Source organism: Dasypus novemcinctus, chromosome Y (assembly GCF_030445035.2).
Source record: "Dasypus novemcinctus isolate mDasNov1 chromosome Y, mDasNov1.1.hap2, whole genome shotgun sequence".
Lineage (NCBI taxonomy): Eukaryota > Metazoa > Chordata > Mammalia > Cingulata > Dasypodidae > Dasypus > Dasypus novemcinctus.
In genome coordinates, this window is record NC_092216.1 from 7748372 (window position 1) to 7770128 (window position 21757).

The 21757-nt window shown below is 46.4% G+C and overlaps 1 protein-coding gene and 1 non-coding gene across 4 annotated transcripts in view; one reads left to right on the forward strand and one right to left on the reverse strand.

Annotated features, from left to right (window-relative positions):
• The window catches only part of LOC139438384 (patatin-like phospholipase domain-containing protein 4), a 53689-nt gene that overhangs the window by 25238 nt on the left and 6694 nt on the right, over positions 1-21757 (reverse strand). For all 3 annotated transcript variants that reach the window (XM_071213500.1, XM_071213498.1, XM_071213497.1), the window contains exons 5-6: positions 11382-11447; positions 603-755 (exon numbers count right to left, since the gene is read on the reverse strand). In XM_071213500.1, the coding sequence (XP_071069601.1) occupies positions 603-755; positions 11382-11447 (219 nt within the window). The remainder of the gene's footprint in view (positions 1-602; positions 756-11381; positions 11448-21757) is intronic.
• TRNAA-CGC (transfer RNA alanine (anticodon CGC)) lies at positions 9184-9259 on the forward strand. The gene has a single exon. It is a non-coding gene; the product is annotated as a tRNA-Ala (tRNA).

The following is a 21757-nucleotide window of genomic DNA, read 5'->3' on the forward strand; positions in this document are numbered from 1 at the left end:
CTCAGCACTAGGGATGCTTTGGAGGGGATCATTCTTTAATGCAGGAACTGTTCCGTCTTCATTAGGGTGTTTAGCTGCACCCCAGCTTCTATCCGCCAGACACCAGCATCACCTCCCCTCCCAGTTTTGACAACTAGCATGTCTCCAGACATTGGCAAATGTCCCCTGGGGTGCAAAATCACCCCAACAGAGAAAGGCAATCCATATTGTTCAGGTAAAAATTTTAGGTAATTTGGGTCTCCAAATTTTGGGCAGTACGTCTATATGCTTAGTTATCTCTGCCTTTTTAAACAAGCAAATGATCTAACTTCAAACTGACAACAAAATTCTGCCAATTTTATTAACTGAAAAAAATAAATGAAGGAGAATAGAGATCCAGTAAAAGGACTGCATGTCACCAATCGTTTTTAGGAGCCCAGATCATACAGGAATGCACGTACAGGTCATAGAGTAAAATCTTACAAACCTACTATGGGGAAGACCCCGTTTGTACCCTAAACGACCACTGATCTGCCTTAATCGTTCCAGGGCCACGCTAAATTCTAGCGGGCATCTGTAGTTGAGGACTGCTTGGGTACCGTGTAATCCTGTTTACTACTCACCGTCAAGCTCTGGTTAGCAAGGGTCACTGACAGCTCCAGCCGCCCTCTGTCCCGCGGGGAGATGTCCGATCGGCCGCTGAAGGGCGAGACGGTGACTGTCCGCCCAGCGGGCAGGACGGGGAGGCTGTCGGTGAGGCCACCGTCCACCCACTTCTGCGGGGAGAGGCGCCGTGTCAGCCCACGCCCGGGGAACGCCACGCACGGGGAGCCAAGGCGCTCGGCTTCTTGGAAGGCTCTCCTGCCCCTCTAGTAAAATCCATGGCTTGATATGCTGTTCACTTTCTACTTGTGAGCACTAATGCGATTGGGGATTTATTTTGGAAGCCACAAAAACCTCTGTATGCGTGTCCTTGACCCACGTCAGAAGAACTCTGGAAAGGGCCAGGAGTGCTCTGCAATGGCCGAAGAGCCTTCCGGGAAGTGTGTTACGGAACAGGGACCTCCATTGTACTGACGAGAATGCCTGTGTGAGGAGCCACGGGGAGTTATTTTGGGATTTGTTATTTCAGCAGAGTGGAAAGTGGCGTTTACTACTGACAGTGAGCCACCCATCGCCACCACGGGAGGCTGTGCCCGTTCTAGGAATTGGACACCTGCATTTTCTAACAGCAAACCCAACATAAAGAGAGGAAGGGAAAACCCTGGTGCTGCCCAAGGGCGAGCAGATGTGGCCTTGAGGAAAAGGAGGTGCTGAAGACAAAACAGTTCTTGGGCGTGCACCTCCAAACCCTCCCCCCCCCACCAGGAGCGCCAGTTAGAGGCCTCTCCTGGGCATTCGGGAGGGAATGAAATCTGGCGCAGAGGAAGGTGAACACAAGTCATTCAGTGGGCTCAGTCATCCTCCCAGGGGCCTGCCTATCCAAGAAACACAGAGCACGCTGCCAAGGCTGTGTATGCGGTCCAAGGCTAAAGAATCTCCACCCAGTGCGAACCTGTGCCTTTACACCATGGGCTCCAGCAATGCACAGACAGACAAAAACCAAGTTCAAATTCCTGGAGCTGGAGCTGTCATTACAAACACCCTTTAGATGTTACGACTCCAAAAAAAAAAAACTCTGTCAACAGTGGGGAATCCTTCACACAAGAACATTTAGCAGAGAAATTCAGAGTAGGTTTCCCATGAATATTTAAAATGTAAAGATGGAGTGAGGAGGGAGAGACAGGTTGATATAAATCATCCTGAATTAGGAAGTTTTGTTTCATTCACTTCTTCTATCGATTCATTCACTTCTGGGATTTTCTAATTTTCCTTTCCAGAGCTGGGAACTAAATGGATCATATTGAACTATTTTGTTATGGCCTCGGCCAGCCATAAACTCATTCAAAGGGAACAAAAGAAACAAATGAAAAAATAAAGGCTTGAAAAATACAACTAGCATACCTTACAGACAAGAGTTAACAATAATATTGTACTATTTTTGTAGCAAAGGCGAAGAAGGTACCATACCCATGCTAAAGGTCAAAAAAAACAAGACTGGATTCAGTTTTGAGATGTGAATATGATCAAGCCTTTTTTAAAAATTTTTTTGCTTTCTTCATTATCAAGGATACTTTGCTTGGTCAGGTCATTTAACTAATCGGTGCTCATTTATTTATCTTTCAGAACACTGGAGAAACAACTGAGTTTGTTTTTAGGATTAAACAAGATAAATGTGCATGGACAGGGTTTTTTAAAATAATGCTTCCATAACTTGTTGAGCTGCCTTTTGTCTGCTATTTTTTTTATTTTTTAAGTTGAAATATAGTTTTGTTTTGTTTTTTAAAGCTGGGTTAAAACTTTCTTTTGAGAGAATTGCATTTGGTGGAGGAAAAAACATAGTTTGGGTTAAAATGAAACTGAACTGGATAATCTGCATATTGTCATTATTTTAAAAAGAATATAACACACATACATATGTATACAGACACATATCATACATGTATGTTCAGGTGTGTGTGTACATATAAGTTTACATAAAAACAGTCAAGAAAGTAGATGTTTACAGTAAGAATCCTCTCCAAAATATCTGGTTTTGTGTCTTTACTGCCTGAGAACTTGTTTTTGTTTTTTCTGATTGCAATTTCTGGAATGGAATGATACCAAGAGAAAAAAACAGAAACATTTGGTAATTTCCTAGTTTGATATTCTCCGTAGAAGCTGTCACCAGTGATGTAGAAATCTGTATAGGTTTCATCAAGGAAAATGAAAAATATGTACCATGTGTCATATAACTTGAAGTAACAGCTCAACTGACTTATTCAGCTTAATGAAAAGAAGTGCAATCTGGCTCATTAAATTGAAAAGTGCTCTAATTTACTACGGGGTTAATGAAGGCAGTTTCAGGCAATGGGAAAAACCTTTATTCAAATTTCGTTTGCTCTTGTTAGGTCTTATTCTGATTGGGTAAGTGATTAAGGAAAACGTAGAGCTTATCAAATGGCTTCGTTAAATTTGCAGTGATGCTAGCTCTTCTAGTACCCACAGCACTTTAACTCAAGAGCTCAGACATCTCATAGGGAGCACGCCGTACTGCTGATTTGCGCTCCCTCCACCTGAGATATAGCCTCCAGATCACCAACAGTCATTCAGGTGTACTGGTCTACCAAGTTTTCTGGATGCAACAGTAAACATAGCAACTATTTCTAACCTCCAAATTAACAGCAGCAATATGTCCTATCTCACATCGTAGTGATAGTTTACAATTCTGCAGTTTAAATCATTCTGTCCAAGGATTCTCTGGCTGTTTGCCGTATATTCCTACATTTTCACCGAATGGGCAGCACCTCCATGAGCTTCTATGATTCCAAAATTATTCTCTGCTGGTCCTCCCGCATTGTGGTTTGCTGTATGTTTAAGTTTTTATCCTATAGTACCATCGACCTCAAAGGAACTGGTGAGCCCAAGTACATAAAAAATGCCTGCAAAATGGGTTTCAAAAATCAAATGCTGGGAAACAGATGTGGCTCAAGCAATGCCTGTTTCCCACATGGGAGGTCCCGGGTTTGGTCTCTGGTACCTCCTAAATAAAAAAAAAAAAAAAAAAAAAAAAAAACAGTGAAAAAACAACTCGGGAGCTGATGTGGCTTAGTGTTGGGGTGCCAGCTTCCTCTATACGAGGTCCCAGGTTCAATGCCTGGCCTCAGGACCTCAAAACACACAGCCCCTCAAAAAAATTCAAATGCTGCTCGTTCTGGAGTTGTTGCCATTTAATACCACTTTGTCCTACCTACTCCGCCTTTTCCCAGCTCTGACATTCTAAAAGTGCCCCATGTTAAGGCAAACTATTTCCAAAGAAACAGAAGTAATCAGCTGTGCAGAAGAAAAGAAACACCCAGGGCCAATCGTGGGGCAGGGGTCTACCGAGAGTGTTCTCTAAAGGTTACAGCATTGATGCCAGGATTAACCTAATTACTTCTAAAGAGCCCGTTGCACCCAACTGAACCACAATATTTAACTGTCAGAACTTGGAAGTTTTGCTTTATACACTGATATATTAAGGACACATATTAAGAAAATGCCCAGTGGTTTACAAATTTAAGCAACTATTACTATATAATTTAAGTTAAAAACTTTAAAAAAAAAAAGGAAGAAACCTGAGGAGGTAATCTCTACTGAAAGGGCCTATTTATTTGAAAGTAAACACCAAGCCTCTGCTGTGTGCAGCTATACCCTGGGGATATATCAATGATAGAACTTTGATTTGGTACTCAATTTTCTTAAAGTGTATTTTGCTTAAAAAAAAACAAGCAAAACTTTGTTGGAAGAATTAATGAGAGGCTGACAACTGAAATATCAATAAACATTATTACATAAGGCTTAATGGTTTATAAAGCAATTTGCATACATAATGTCATTTGATCTTTTTAAGAACCCTATAAGGTACGTAGGTCACGCTAGCATTTTCCATTTCCTCATTTCACAGAAGAGAAAACTAAGGCTTGGAAGGTTATTTGTCCTATGTCAGGAGTTGGCAAGCTATGGCCCACCATCCGTTTATGAAAATAAAGTTCTATTGGCACACAGCCACACCAGTTCATTTACATATCTTCCATGGCTGCTTTCCCACTGCAATGGCAGAGTTGAGTGGTTGTTTGCCCCACAATGCCACAAATATTGGCAGACACTTGGCAGAAAATATTTGCCAACCTCTGCTGTAGAGCATAGAGGTAAAAAGCACACAGAGCTGGTCTTTTCAACACAATTTGCTGACCTTTCTTAAACACTGTAAAATGATACTGATGATAGCAGAAAGGGTCAGATTCATTTTCACGGTGATGAGGGGGAAGGAACGCATCAGGGGAAGCCAATGTGGTTTGAAAGGTAACTTTATATTTGCAAATATGCCTTCTTTGCTTTCATGACAAAGCCACGGACAGTCGTACTCAACAGAATGTTTTTGGGTGGAGATGCTCAAAATAGAGGGGAGAGGCACATTAGTTGAGTTCTATGACACAGGACAGGACCTTCCAATTGGAAGGGAGAAAAGAAATGCAAGTTTTTTAATCAGTCAAAATTTTAAAAAATGGGTTTGAGAACCCCTGATGAACTGAGTTCTACTAAATAATGGATGCTTGGTATATTGCTTTCTTTCTTAATTTGGGGATTTATGAAGGTTAATCAAAAATGGCTCCAAGGGGGAACAGATGTGGCTCGAGGAACTGAGCGCTTGCTTCGACGTGGGTTCTGTTCCCAGTTCCTCCTAAAGAAGACAAGCGGATGCAATGAACTAATACAAGGAGCTGACAAACAAGCAGACACATGAGCAGGGAACAGGTGTGGCTCAAGCAGTTGGGCACCCACCTCCCACATGGGAGGCCCTGGGTTTGTTTCCCAGTGCCTCCTAAAGAAGACAAGCAGACAACAAGTGGACACAACGAGCAGACACAACAAGCAGAGACAACGAGCAGACACAACAAGCAGACACAGGAAGCAGACAGATGAGTGAGCCATCTGGTGTGTGTGTGCAGGTAGTGGCTCCAAATATCCAAATCTGAAAGGACTGTACGAGGTTATTTAGCAATTAACAACCCATAAGCATTGGAAGACTAACATTTTTCAAAATCAGACAATGCTAAAACATTTAAAAAGTCGCTGAAAAAAATAAGAGCTTCTATTTCAGAGTAATTATAAATTGACAGCCAGATTCCCATCAAACCAAATCATACCAGCTATCACTGATTGCTATGACAGTGATTGAAGTACACACTGAGTGAAATGTCTCAATCATAAAGAAATAGTCAAGGACTTTTTTACAAAAATACGTAACATAGAATTCTACAATGCTTGTCCCATGGATATGACACTGGGTCAGTACTGGAAGGATTAGTAATCCATAGTCCACCCAAAGGAACAAAGGACCGGGATAATACAGAGACAAATGTCCTACCTAGGCTCTTGTGATAGTATACATTTTTAAATATTATTTGAATCTAACCCAGACCAAAAAATCAAACTGTGGCTTTCTCTTACAATGTGCATCTATTAGTTCTAGAGAACTAATATATCCCAGTCTGATATTTTAGTCACTTGCCAATGCCAGTATCTCTTTTAAAAAGTCTTTGTTAAGAACTCCTTTGGTAGCTTCTCATTTTTGTTCCCAAATTGATGACAAGAACTTACAAAAAATATGACCCGAGTGTATGAACATTCCTGTAGCTTATTTTATCACTGGAACTAGGCCATATATTCATTGGTTAAAAACTGTAAGATTAAGGGAGCAGTGTAGCTCAAGTGGTTGAGCACCTGCTTCCTGTGTTCGAGGTCCTAGGTCCAATGCCTGTACCTCCTAAAAACAAAAAAAACAACTCTCACTGGGGAGCAGATGTGGTTCAGTGGTTGAGTGCCTGCTTCCCATACAAGGGCCTGGGTTCATTCACCAGTACCTAAAAATATATATATATTCGATATATATATAGGATTAAGCCTCAGTTTATTTCCACTCATCCATTTATTCAACTACTCATGTGGCTCTGCTATATTCAGGGTGCAAAAAATGGTCTTAGAAGATAAAGTCAAAGAAGACAACAACAAAAAAAGCACAACTGAAATCATGAATAGGAAAATGAGTTTCTCAAAGACGTAGTGCCACTTACAACACTCAGTGGGCGTTTTAAGAGGAAATCTTACAATTATTTGCTGTGGTTTAAGTTAGTCTCAAGTCTTTCGAAGCACCTGCTTCTAAATGATTAAGGGAAAGCTTTTGGAAAACAGAGGAAGACTGAGTCCACGGGTAAATCATGGTGTTACCAGACTTGGAAAGGGGAGGGCAGCGTCTTTAACGCATGCCCAGAGCACAGCCAGGTGAGCTGCCCCTTGGCCACTGCCACAACTGACCAGTCCCTTCCTCGGCCTTCAGGACTTGACACCACAAAGGCAAGGAAAGCCACATCCATCTGCTCCACCTGCTGCCCCAACCCCAGCTGCTTCTCAGAGCAAAGTTTGAGTTCCACGAAAACATTAAAACCCCCCAAATTAGAGATGTTTGCAGTATGACTGAAATGTTTATGTAATTTAAGTCCTATGAAAAGTTCATCCCCGTAAAAAAACACTGTATCGAATGCAAAGTTAATCTATCTCTGGAAATAGCATGGGGATATTCTGGAAAGCCACTTGGTGTAAAAATCTTATTGGACGGTGGGAGGGGGCACGTGGGGAAGCGGTCATAAGCACAGAAAAAAGACACTTTCCAATGGTGGCTTCCTGGCATTTTCCAAGGCGTTTTGGCAGTCTTGAGCATGCATGGGGCTGCCCTCAAGCAGACTTCTCTCAACGCTGGAGGAAAGCACACTTTCAGAAGGTGTGAGTTCCCTGAGCCCAGTCGATATTAGAAGTGTAAGCCCAGGCATTGAACGATTGTCTCTACAAGCACAAGGGCCTCAGCTGCCGCCGTCCCCAGCTGTTTCGTGGCTCAGGGCCTGTGCAATCCCTGCTGTTTCACCACGGCTGCCATTCTGAATTCATGTCCACGGATCACTCATGGAGTGGAAAGTTTAACTGGGAAAATCCAGTTCCTCATACCCGACGCTCTTAACCATTCCTAGCCTTCCAGCTACAAACCCAAGAAGTGGGGATGGGCATGCATGGAAAGAAACTGAGGAAACTATGCCTAAAAAGGAAGAAAATGGCACAGCAGAGAGAGGAATAGGTGCGATCATCCTGGGAAGGTTCTCCCCTTTTAAGTCAAGGAACCTCAAGGAAATAGATTCATGTCTCTATATCCTAGTTTCCTCATCTGTAAAAACAAAAAATGGAAATAATCACCCAGATAGCCAACAGAATTAAATTCTGGTAAAATAGAAATATAGAAAGTATTATTAACAACAAAGGTTTTACTTGTTTTTCTTGCAAAAGAACAGTGGAGGGGAGACTGGTAAGGCAGGTCTAAAAAAAAAACCATTCAGGAGCCAGGCACTTTCCAGCTCACTATTTTGTCATCTCTAGAGGGTGCTCTTTGACCCATGATCCATAATGGTTGCTTGAGCTCCAGTCATCACATCTAAGTTCCAGGAAGCAGGAAGTAAAGAAAGGAACATGACATGCTCCCTGGAAGTCCCACAGTAAGTGAGCTTACACCTCATTGGCCATTATTTAAACAGACAGCCATGCCTAGATGCAAGGGGAGCAACTGCAGTCATTTGACTACAAAGCAGTATGTCCAGTTAAAAATTCGGGTTCTGTTACTAAGGAAAAAGAACAACATGTATATTGAAAGACAAGTAGGAGCCTCTATGAGGAGCCTCTATCACCTGACCCACCTGCATAATACTTCATAATATAATGCAAAACTTCCAATTTCTTTTGTTGGTATTTTAAAGAACAAAATGCTTAGCACAGGGAAGCAGATTTGGCACAATGGATAGAGCATCTGCCTACCATATGGGAGGTCCAGTGTTCAAACCCAGGGCCTCTTGACCCATGTGGTGAGCTGGCCCATGTGCAGTGCTAATGCGCGCAAGGAGTGCTGTGCCACGCAGGGGTGTCCCCCACATAGGGGAGCCCCATGCACAAGGAGTGCACCCTGCAAGGAGAGCCGCCCTGCACAAAAAAAAGTGCAGCCTGCCCAGGGGTGGCACCGCACACACAGAGAGCTGATGCAGCAAGATGATACAACAAGAAGACACAGATTCCTGGTGCCGCTGACACGAATACCAGTGGACATAGAAGAACACACAGCGAATGGACAGACAGAGCAGACAACTTGGGAGGGAGGGGAATAAAAAAAATAAATCTTAAAAAAAGAATTGCTTAGTACAGTCCTGGAACTTATGGGCTCTTGCACTTGGCTCTCTTCCACCCTCTCTTTCCCAAGTCCCACTCTCCTCTGGCACTTAATATATCTACACCTCCTCTTCTCAGAACTTATCAAACATATTCACAACTCTTGAATTTTGACCTGGGAACATCCTTTTAATGGTAATATATAATGTCTTGGAACACTTTAGGGTGTTTTTTTTTTTTTTTTTTACCATTATGCCATTTCTGTCATGATTATAGTACATTATAAAGCAATAATTTGAAGTAAAGTCATTCTCTTTCCGATCATCGTGAAGTTATAAAGTTGATTATGAGAGCATCTTAATGGTATTCGAGATATGTGTGTCAGGAGCGGGTGTAGCTCAGTGGTTTGAGCACCTGCTTCGCATGCAGGAGGTCCTGGGTTCAATCTCCAGCACCTCCTAAAAAAAAAGGTAAAATGAGTTTCTCTCCATTTTGCCAAAGTCTATAAAATTGTGTGGTGCAAAGTATAAACCATCGTATAAACTACAAATGATGGTTTGCAGCAATGTTTCAATGTTCCATCAATTTTAACAAATGTACCACACACGAAATGGTATGTGGGAAAGTGTGGGAGGGGGAGGAGAGGGGTATATGGGAATCCCTGTATTTTTGATGTGACTTTTATGTAATCTAAAACTTCTTCAAAAATAAAGAAAAAAAATATTGTATGTAAAAACAAACAGTTTCATTCATTCATATTACAAGAGGGACTTGCTATTAACTTACATTTAAATAATTAAGTAGTCCAAATTGTGACGCCTCACACATTTTTAATTCGCTTGACAAAATAAATCATACCTTGGGAATTGAATATTTATTAGCTCACGGAGGCAGTATCAAAAGTAGGAGAGAAAAAAACTTGTATGGGCTGATGTTCAAAGGATTTCATGTTGTTCTTTAAAAATAAATCAAAGGGGATTTTGTCTCTACCGGGCCACAGAGCGGGTTTTAGGCCGCTGCTTGCAAGATCGTTTCTGGAAGTTACAGGAGGCTCTCCCTCTGCACATCGGCATGCCCTGCTCTCTACACGTGCGCCTCTGCCCCTTTTTGACAATGATGCCAGTGCAGAGGGGTCAGGTACGGTAGGGGGATGACGCGCAAGGAAAGGACTGATGAGACACGAGCAGGGACTGGCGCCCCATCGGTAGCTAAGGGAGGCTTCAGAATGAATTCACTGGCTGGGAGCCATCAATTCCTGGGGACCGGCCCTGGGCAGGGTGCTCTGAATGAACACTTGAGGCAGGCAGGCTGGGCCACGAGTGTACAACAATTGGCGCTTATTCGTTTACGGATAAATAACTGCAGGGCCTACACCACTGAGCCTGCTCATCTCTGGCACGTGTTAACTAGAAGCCGAATGTGACTATAAAACACATGCGGGAAGCGGATTTGGCTCAACGGATAGAGCGTCCGCCTACCACATGGGAGGTCTGCAGTTCAAACCCTGGGTCTCCTGACCTGTGTGGTGAGCTGTCCCACACACAGTGCTGATGCACACGAGGAGTGCCCTGCCACGTGTCCCCTGCGTCGGGGAGCCCCACGTGCAAAGAGTGTGCCCTGTAGGGAGAGCCGCCCAGCTCAATAAAAGCGCAGCCTGCCCAGGAGTGGCGCCGCACACACGGAGAGGTGACGCAGCAGGACGACGCAACAAAAAAGAAACACAGATTCCCGGTGCCGCTGATCAGGATAGAAGCGGTCACAGAAGAACATACAGCAAATGGACACAGAGAGAAGACAACTGGGGGGAGGGTAAGGGGAGAGAAATAAATAAAAATAAATAAATGTCTTAAAAAAAACCATAAAACACACGTGCAGGAAAAGCAGCCGGGAGCGTGGGGAACGAACGGGGTGCCAGCTGCAGAAGGGTGCCGGCTAAAAATCAGCGCACGGCACTGAGGGCAGATCTGGGATGCGTGCTTCTCTCCATCTCCCTAAGAGGACCTGCATCCTCTCCTCCAATAAACGTGTTCAGCCTCGCAGGACAGTGCTGAACGTTATCTAGGAAGGAGCCCTGAGGGAGGAGCTGGGAGAACACGGATCGTGCCCAGCAGAGAGACAGAAGGACGAAGGAGCCCTGCTGGGGGGGCTCAGGGGGGCAGCTGGGTGCTGCTTCCAGCTGTTTAAAGAGGGGACCGTGGGGAAGAGTTTAAGGGAGGGGGGTGGAATTCCCTTCCTTTAAGAAACAGATGCCATGGCTTCTAAAGGATCCACGCGTTCTTTAAGAGACAAAAATAAGGGCATCCTCAGCAATCACTATGAAGATTTCAAAAAGATAAAGCTTTTGTTAAATGATGACAATCACAGCGTCCCAGTCAAGCCTTTCCAATCAAGTATGGGGCCCGTGCCCAACAAGGGACTGCAGGGTCTGCACTTGAATTTTCTGACAAATACATACAAAACTATTTATGGGAAACACCTGTTAGCTGATTTGATGTCACAAGAATAATGATAAAACCGGATGTGTCAAAGGCGATGCATGAATTCTGGGGACGGCTGTTACTCTCCAGTTCTGGAAACATTACCTGCCCTTCGTATTCCACCGCCTTCAGTCCTGCATAAATGGGCACGAAACTGCTAGCTAAGAGAACCTAGATGGAGAGAAGAAAGCAACAGTTTATGAATGGAGGTATTAACATTCATAGGATATATCTGATTCATCCGTTACTATAAAAATCATATTATAGTAATAAGCTCTACATATCTCGAATGCACAACTGTACGTGCTGTAACAAAAGGTAACATTTTCAATATCTGAAAAGACTCCAAAGCGCTACGCATAATAAATCAATGTCCTCTCTTTCAACTTCACCTAAGTAAAATCAGCATTTTAATTTCAGACAACCAAGTCATTATGAAATTACATTTAAGGCACGTCAAAAGGCCAGAGCATGGACAGACTGCAAATAAGTTATTTAGGATGTTCTATCGCATACTGTGAATGCTGTGCTCTTATATTCCCCTCTGATATTTATGGAGGAAGCTAATCAGGAGCTCAGGAAAGTTCTATCCAGGATGTCGCTGGAGGAACAACACATTTTATGCCCCTGGTCAGGATACGTAAAGAGACAACGGCAAGTGGGGACACAGATGATATTTTATCTACCATTTAAAAAGTAAAAAAAAAAAAAAAAAAATTACCATTTTTTTCCAATGTAAGAATTTGGGCTCTGGTAGCTTTTCTGAAAGGTCAATGTTTTATTTTGCAGGAGAGTTTCCGAGTCTCTAGTGCTCAATTTGAAAAGATACAGCAATAGATACTGAATGTTTAAGCTATAAGCTTGCAAATGGTTAAGTAGAGACTCTATGGCTGGTTGTTGTCAAAGATTTTGTGAGCTGCCTTCACCATGTATTATTCAGGAATGGGTTATGTCCTCCAAACTGATGTGTAAATCATGTTTAGAACTCAGAAGGCATTTTCCCCCGGAGAAACACTATTACAGGTTTGGTTTTTCGAGGTCACCTCTCGAACGCCTCTTTATTCTGAACTGCGGCTGAATCAAGTCAATTATAGACGGTCACCAGCCAAACAATTTCCATAGGAAACTCCTCTGTTGCAACAGGTCCTGGCTGGGACCCATCTCTTGTATGTTTATTTCTGCACCAGGAGTCTGCTTTCATGCCTGCCTCCCGGCTCCCGCCTGGGTGGGAGCTCGTCAGTGCCACTTGACATGGCTCCCGTGGCTGGGGCCAGAATGAAACCATCCGAGGGCTACCCTCAGTCTGGACAGTGGGAGGACAGGGTCCTCCTGAGTCCAGGCTGGGAGAGCGGCCCCTGGCAGGGTCAGGAGCCCCTGGCCAGGGCTGCTGACCGCACAGAAGGAGGGACAGCCACGTGCTTAGCATCGTCAGGCTGCAGGCAGGTGCCGGGTGAGAGCGCGGGGCCCCTTGCTCAAAAGCACTGGGACTCAGGGAAGCAGACTTGGCCTAGTGGTTAGGGCATCTGCCTACCACATGAGAGGTCCACAGTTCAAACCCCGGGCCTCCTTGACCCGTGTGGAGCTGGCCCATGCAGTGCCAATGCGCGCAAGGAGTGCCCTGCCACGCAGAGGTGTCCCCCGCGTAGGAGAGCCCCACGCGCAAGGAGTGCGCCCCGTAAGGAGAGCAGCCCAGTGCGAAAGAAACTGCAGCCTACCCAGGAATGGCGCCACACACACGGAGAGCTGACATAGCAAGATGACGCAATAAAAAGAGCCACAGATTCCGGTGCCGCTGACAACAGAAGCGGACAAAGAAGAACACACAGCAAATAGACACAGAGAACAGACAACTGGGGCGGGGAAGAGGAGAGAAATAAATAAAATAAACAAATCTTAAAAAAAAAAAAAAAGCACTGGGACTTTCCAGAAGGTGATCACAGAGCCTTGTGGCCGCACGGGGTGGCTCAGCGGGCAGGCTGCGCGCCCTGCGGCCTCGGAGCGCATCCGTCGCTCACACCTGCCCCGCCAGGGGAAGTCACCTGCGCAGAGGCTCTCGGCTACAGGCGCCTGGCCTGCTCCCGACACGGGGGGCTTTTCACGTGCAACGTGCGTTCCCACGTGTCCTCACTGAGGCCAGAAGTCCCTAGCCAACTTTCTGCCTTTTTTTGGCCATTTTTCTTCTTTGGGTCAATCCACACGCATCGTGGCACTTATTTACTGCACTATTGGAAGCAGACCGATGTGCAGCACTGTTTCCGAGAGGAAAGCAGTGGCTGTTCTCTTGTTTATGTCTGTCTGTATTATTTTTTTAAAAATATTTTACTTACTTATGGCTTATTCCATTCTTTGCTGTCTCTTCTCTGTGTCCATTCGTGGTGTGTTTTTTCTGCGTCCGCTTGTCTCCCTTTGTTGCGTCATCTTGCTGCATCAGCTCTCCGTGGCGCACGGGCCAGCTCACCTTCACAAGGAGGCCGTGGGAAGTGAACCCAGGGCCTCCCATATGGTAGACAGGAGCCCAGCTGATGGAGCCACAGCCGCTTCCCATGTCTGTTATTATTTATTCTTTGTGCTTTATTTTAATTTTTTTCCTATTTTCTTTCGGTTCGTTTTCTTCTTTTGCAGGGTGCAGTGGCAAGCTCACAGGAGGTCAACCTTCTGCAAAGAGACGACGCAGATGCCTGCACCTGAGCACGGCTCTTAAAATCTCAGCTTCAGTGCATAGTGCCTGGGAAGGGGGTGGCATGTCATCAACCACCGGGCAGGGCAGGCCCGAGTGTGGCCTTGGGTGATTCATCAAGGACCACTTGGCAAAGCCACAGAGGGGTCAGGAGAGAAACCCGGTGTCTCCAGTCCCACTGCCTTGGCCTCTGCGCAGGCTTGGGGTCGCCTGGGCCCCTGGGTAACGTTTTAGAGAAAGGTTATTTACTGTGCTGGCCAGTGCATTCACCCTAACTCAATTTGGCCCCATCGTCAGCTGGCTACCCCTTTAAAAAAGAAAACAATTACAGACTCGAGGTACGTTTTGCAGGAACAACGTAAGCTATTTAATGAAGTAATTCAGCAAATGCGCCATAGCAATAACCGGGACAATTTGTGGGCGGCACACGTATCGCGAAACTGCAGGACTGAGAGTTATTTAAAGGACCAAAAGCACTCTATAAATATAACGATTTACTTCATTATGCTGCGAAGACATACGTGCCCTTCCGAAAATAAAAATAAGGAAAGTCACTACCCTGCAAAACAGAATTATTTTTTCTCCCTGGGTCAAAGTGTAACGTGAAGTTCACGCGTTAACGCTCGGAACTGTGCTGAGGTGTCTGGATGAAAAATGCAATCCTGTTACTTCCCTGCAGATAATAACAGTGAGAATCCTCTGAAATGATATGAAAAGAGCAGCAAACTGGAAAATACCTGTCACTCCTCCAAATCAATGTGTTTTTCCGTCATGGTTTACTATCCCTTTACATGGGCTGACGATTTGTATATCAGACAAAGTTTAGGGAGAAAATTAGCTTCAGATAGTTAAGAGCTAAGCAGCTTTTCTTATTTGTAGTCAGCTTACCCCCATTTTATTGGAAGTAAATAGGATTTTCTGAGGCAGGAGATAAAGATTGGCATTCTAAGAACACTTTAGACCACATTAGGCCTAAATGGGTGCATTTGGTGCCTCCAGTCTTGTTTTCTCAGTGAGATTAACCTCAACAGTAAGCCTCAAAACACCGAGAGGGCTCTCAATCGGGCGCTTGTGCCCCCAGGGATATGTGGCAATGTCAGAGGTTCTTTTTTTTCTCTATTTTATTTTTAATGTTACATTAAAAAAAATAAGAGGTCCCCGCAAAGCCCCCGCCCCCCTCACCCCACTCCTTCCACATCAACAACCTCTTTCATCATCATGGGAAATTCACTGCATTTGGTGAATACATCTTGGAGCACGGCCGCAACGCATGGATTATAGTTTACATTGCAGTTTACACTCTCCCCCAGTCCACCCAGTGGGCCATGGCAGGACATACAATGTCTAGCATCTGTCCTGCTGTACCACCCAGGACAACTCTAAGTCCTGAAAATGCCCCATCATATCTCTTCTTCCCTCTCCCTACCATCAGCAGCTACCGTGGCCACTTTCTCCACACCAATGCCACATTTTCTTCGATTACTAATCACAATAGTTCATGAATAGATTATCAGCAAGTCCACTCTAATCCATACTCTATTCCTCCATCTTGTGGACCCTGGGATGGTGATGTCCACTCCACCTCTATATCGAGAATGGGCTTAGATTCCACATGGATGATGGATGCAGTTCTCCTGCTTGCAGTTGTAGGCCTTCTTGGCTCCCTGGTGTGGTGGTTGACCTTCTTCACCTCCCTGTTCGCTGGCCAGGGTAAGTCCAAGAAACCAGAGGGACAATCTGATCTATTGGACTTACCACACTCAGCTAAGATGGAGTTGAAGAAGGACAACCACCACACCATGGAGCCTAGAGTGATTACAACTGAAAATGGGAGGATTGCATCCAGCATCCATGTGGAATCTGAGCCTCCTCTTGACATAGAGGTGCAATGGACACAACCAATCCAATGTCCACATAGAAGAGGTGGCATTGGATTGGGAAAAGTGGACATGGTGGACGATGGGTATGGGGAAAGGCAGGAAGAGATGAGAGGTGGAGGCGTCTTTGGGACATGGAGCTGCCCTGGATGGTGCTTCAGAGGTAATCACCGGACATTGTAAATCCTCACAGGGCCCACTGGATGGAATGGAGGAGAGTATGGGCCATGATGTGAACCATTGTCTATGAGGTGCAGAGGTGCCCAAAGATGTACTTACCAAATCCAATGGATGTGTCATGATGATGGGAACGAGTGTTGCTGGGGGGGGGGGGGGAGAGGTGGGATGGGGGGGTGGGGTTGAATGGGACCTCACATATATATTTTTAATGTAATATTATTACAAAGTCAATAAAAAAAAAAAAAAGAAAAAGAAAAAGAAAAAAAAAAAGAAACCAGAGGGTAGGTGTTGCAAGTCTGCTGAGGCTCAGGGCCTGGCTGTCACATGGACAGTCCGGAGAGTCAGGTTCTTAATTGTCCCAGGATGGGGAAGATGTGCTCTGGGCCTCTAGGGATGCTGCTAACCACACAGTGCTCAGGACAGCCCCCCGCCCCCAGCCCCAAATGGCAATGGGGCGGCAGCAGAGAAGCTGAAGTGGCCAGGGAGCCAGCCACCTTGAAACATCATATGCATGTTAAACTGTCAACTTGATTGCTGTTTATTCTCACTCAAGATACAGGGATAAAAATAAAAGCTAGTCATTTCCTGTAGCAACCATATAAAGCCTTGCCAGGGGCATATGTCATAAGTGTCCTGACTAGCTCTTTTCATTGCATGCTTTTTTCCATAAAAGCTGTGTTTTGAAATCATGCGGCCTAGCTTCCTTGGAGAATAAATCCTCAGTGAAATGATGCCTAAAGTTTACTGCGGAGTTTAATGAGAAGCTGGCTGCTTAGGTGGAACCTGTTGGTGTCACTGACACTCCAGGGCAGATTCAAATTTATCTGTCCCCCACCACCCCCATCTTTCCATATAATGACCAATCTTCAAGTCAGTCCTTATTTCACCCTCACAGAGATAAACGTGAGAAGATCCTGCTTCGAGAGTATGCTTGCCATGAGCAAGGAAATTCAGGAGATCACAGAAAACAGAAACAGGTTAGTTCTTTCAAAGAGAGTCAATGACACCATTCCACCCGAAAGCTTTTCTGGGTATATCAAAGAGCATTCACAGCTGTCAAAAGACCATTCGGGACCATCTATGTGCATTGGTCTTAAGTGGGAAAAACTCAATGATGTGGAACAATTACAATATTCACACCAGTTCAAAGAATCAGTGGTATACAACCATGGCATGGCACATAGTTAATTGCCTAATTGCCTTTAAAAATTGTTTTTACTTAGATGTAGAGGTGGCATATGACTTTTTTTACAGGTTTTAAAAATCCTTTAATAATTCTCAGATCTTGACCATATTAACCAGGAAAGCTCTAGTCTTTTTAATTATACTTTTGTTAATGATCTTGCAGAAGAAATAAGCACCACTCTAACACATGAGCAGTATATGACTCTTTTTAAACGAAGGATCTGCTTCCCTCGTTACGCCTTGCTGTCGGTTATGAAAATTCTCTTGCATCTCCTGATTGCATTCTTTCCTTCTGGAGAAGAGGAGCCCAGAATAAAACTTGGGACTTCCAGTGAACGAGGTGTTCTATGAAATGCACGTGTTGCCCATTCGGGAGTTGAGATGCAGTCGGCCTCACAAGTACAGGAATCGCTAGGCACCCAGGAGAAAAGGGAAGGGCGTGGTGAGGCGGGGGTCAGGAGAGCAGTAAGCCCACATACTCGATGAGGACTCGAGCGGGGACAGCACGCTTTCCCACAGAGCCTTCCGTTTCCTCCTCCGGCAAGGTGTGCTGTAGGTGGACAGCGTGCACCCCACTCTACAGGTGAAGACGCCAAGGTTAGGGCGCCCAAGGACCCCTCGGTCTTTCCTAGCAAGGGCTAGGCTGGTGGGCACTGCAACGCCCCCGTCCTTGTCCATTCCAAAGCGCTGGCCGCTTTGGGAACACCCCAACGCAGCCTGGTGTTGACACGCAGCGGCCGACACTCGGTGGCCTTGAGCCTCCCGGGGAACGCTTCTAGCTCTACCTCTCTCCCCAGCAAAAAGAAGAGCGTGGCACCCAAAATGAATCTGTCCGCTGGGTGGGCAATAAAGGGGAGGTGTCTTGAGGGGGGGGCTCCTGGGGCCCGGGTGTAACTCCACCGAGGGTTCTTCTGCCTGCAGTTTGCTGCACAACTGATTTGTAGCAGACGTCAGGATGTACTGTTCTCTGTCCCCGCACAATCACTTTTGGGGAAAAGGTTGGGGAGTGGCACAATCCCACTCTGGAGAAAATGCCTTTCTTATAATGGTAACCAAAGAATGGGGCACAGGATTCAGAATTCTGAGGACGTTCCATCCCAAAGAAAAGGAGCACAAAACAACTGGCCAACAGGGGTTCTCAGGATATCCTCCACTGAGCGCTGCAGCTATCAAATGACTCACTTTTAGGCCCCTGAAAATAAGGCTAATTAATATAGTTTAAGGAGGAACCATCACACAAAACAGAAGCAAAGGTAGAAGGTCTAGAGTAAGGAGATGAACAAGCAAATGCCCAAGGCTGGCCCAGCCTGGCGGCACTCCAAGTCCTTGACAGCGTATACCTATATGTCAGGGCATTTTCGCCAAGAGCCAAGACGATAGCGTGAGGCTAAAGAATAAAATGTGTAAAAGGGTTAGCCCCCTCAGCCTGCAAAGAGGAAGTTGTGATTTAACAGTTTTAAAATGTCCACAAGGACTCCTACAGGGAATTCTGATCAGCTCCTGTTGTGTGAATGGATTATCTTATTGATCTCTATCAAATTATCGAGCATTAAACACCAGTTGTGACTAACACGGAAATATGGCTTTACCATGTGAAACGCATTTGCACACGCTTTATTCCATTTAATCTCCACAGTCATATTAATGAGCTTATCTCCTCTTCCGAGAGGGGAAAATTGAGTTTCAGAAATCATTTGCCCAAGAGGACGGCATCGGGAAATGACAGACCAAGACGTGAGCCCAGACAACTCCGACGAAGCAAGGGGTCATCTCAGAGAGCAGGAGAAGAGGCCCTCAAGCACAGGCGCACGACACGCAGGTCAAGCTTCGGGCTTCTCGTTGGGTTTTCAGGTTCTGGGGCAGCCTGCCCGCAACGAGGGGTAGCAGTCACCTGATGGATAATGAAGAGCTGAGCATTTAAAAAAACCCAACTGGGAAGTGGCAGGATAAAGGAGTTCATGACTGAAAACAAATATAGAATGCAGTATGGTGCAAGAGTTTTGTAAAAGGTTAAAACGATCACTCTTGTTCATGGCTTTACTGGACTCTCCAGGCTATAGAATTCCCAGCTATTGGAGAGAAGCTTCTTCAGGTGGGTACGCTGAGAGCCAGGGATGTGAGGCTGCTGGGAGCCTGGCACGGCCCGTTCCTGGGCAGCTCCTAGCCTGCTTCTGAAACTCGGCTGACCGAAAGGAAGCAGAAGGAGCCTCTGCCTCTTTACAACTCTGACCAGCCAGAAGAGCCGAGCCACACAGCACCGTGTCACACAGCTTGCTCCCACCTGCCTCTTCTTCTCCCAGAACACAGTACACTTACAACGCCGCTACCACAAGGGGGGTTCACTTTACTTCCCCTTCACGTTTTTCTTCTCGCTCTCATTCGCAGCGTCCACCCATTCTTACTCTTCTCAGCTAAGTGCTTCAAGAGCATGTCAGCCTTGTGTCTCATACATCTTATAGACACAGTCTGCTGTCAGGAAGCTATGCAGCCTACCACCTCTCCTTCAGTTCTGAAAAAGGTTAAGGCTTCCTGCTGCTGGACATTTAAAACCTTCCGTGTAGGACCTGGGACGAATGCTAAGGATCTAATATTCTTCTTACGAGGCAGTACACACCTCTGCCGCCTCTTTTTCTTCGTTCATTGAATTCCAGTAATTATACCAATTCTCCTAAGAGTTACCATTCAAAGGGAAGGAAACAGGAAAAAATAATCGTGTTGATTCACGGCGAGAGTCGTCTACTGCTGCGGTGACGACAGCACAAACTGAGTGGCTTAAAGCGGCCCGACAGTTCTGTGGGTCTGTCCGTGGCTCTCGGTGGTCTAAATTCCAGGTGCGCTGGGGCTGCACCCCTTTCTGGAGGCTCCAGGGGAGCAGGCGGAGTCCGGGTCCCAGCGGCTGAGGGTGGGTGGCCCTTGCAGGCGGCCCCTGCCGTGGCCCCAGCTCTCGGCACCAGCGAGGGCGCCCTGACTCGTTCTCACGCTGCCCCGCTCTGACAACAGCTGGGAGCGTGTCCCTGCACCCACGGACTCCCGTGATCCCTTTGGGTCCACCCGGCCAACCCAGGACCCCTGCCCAGGGGCAGGTCTTCCAGGTAGCAGAAGGCACATCCCAGGCCCTCTTGCCTGGCAAGGCCACGTGCTCCCGGGGACCAGGGTGGGGACGAGGAAGGGGACGTCTGTGCGGGGAGGGGGTGTTATTGTGCCAACCACATGCCAGCGTAAAAGAAAGGGAGAGACAGAGCTGTCTCCCCAGGATCAGTGTGATTGGCGTGGATGCCAAGGCCTGGCCAGGAGGCCCAGCTAGGTGGGAGGCCTAATGGGATGGGAGGCCTAATGGGATGGGAGGCCCTCCTGGGGGAGGCCCTCCTGGGTGGGAGGCCCTGCTGGGGGGAGGTTCTCCTGGGTGGAGGCCCTCCTGGGTTGAGGCCCTGCTGGGGGGAGGCCCTCCTGGGGGGGGAGGCCCTCCTGGGGGGGAGGCCCTCCTGGGTGGGAGGCCCTACTGGGTGGAGGCCCTCCTGGGGGGGAGGCCCTCCTGGGGGGGAGGCCCTCCTGGGGGGGAGGCCCTCCTGGGTGGCAGGCCCTCCTGGGTGGGAGGCCCTACTGGGTGGAGGCCCTCCTGGGGGGAGGCCCTGCTGGGTGGAGGCCCTACTTGGGGGAGGCCCTCCTGTGGGGGAGGCCCTCCTGGGGGGGGAGGCCCTGCTGGGGGGAGGCCCTCCTGGGTGGCAGGCACTCCTGGGTGGGAGGCCCTCCTGGTCCCTGGCCAGCTATGCTCTTCTGGCCAAGGCATTCAACACGCAGGACCAGCTTGTTTGTCTCCTTCCTCCCGCCCTCCTCCCTTCCCTCATTCATTCCCTTCTAATTCGGTCTTTCTAATTAATGCACCTTAGCTCAGTTACTGATTCTTTCATATTCCCTCACTTAGCACACACTGCATGGGCATCTACTTTGTGGCCAAGACAAAAACAGACTAAAACAGAAAGACACTCTCGCCTAATGGAACTTACGTTCTAGGTCGGAAGACAGGCGATCCAAACCAAATAAACAAAGCAGGAGAATATAAGATATGCTAAGGCGTCGTAAAGAAAGCAGGAAGGGATCTAGGGCTCGTCGGGGGTGTGAGTTCTGCCATTGGAAAGAAGCCCAGGACGGTTTCCCTGGGCAGGTGAGCAAGGACGGAAGAAGTCCCCTCTTGCTGTATGAAACAAGGATAACACACCGCCTTGTTCCAACGCAAACTGCAGGAGGGATTGCCATATGGTTACAGCTCTTTCCTGAACATTGCCAATATGTGATAATTCAGGCTGGATGGACTGGCTTTTGCCTTCCTATCGTCTACCCCTACCTAAGATTAAGGGACTATGGAAAACTTTTTCTTAAATATAAGGACTATTTAGACGTGAGAGCCGAGCATAATTTGGACAGTGAGTACAACTATTCCAATCCATGAAGCTGCAAAGTAAATTTACTTGGCTGAACATTTTGTGACGCATTTCAAAGGAGAGCATTCAAACGATAGCAGAAATCAATGCGTTTATAACCTAATTCCGGCAGAACTCTTACTT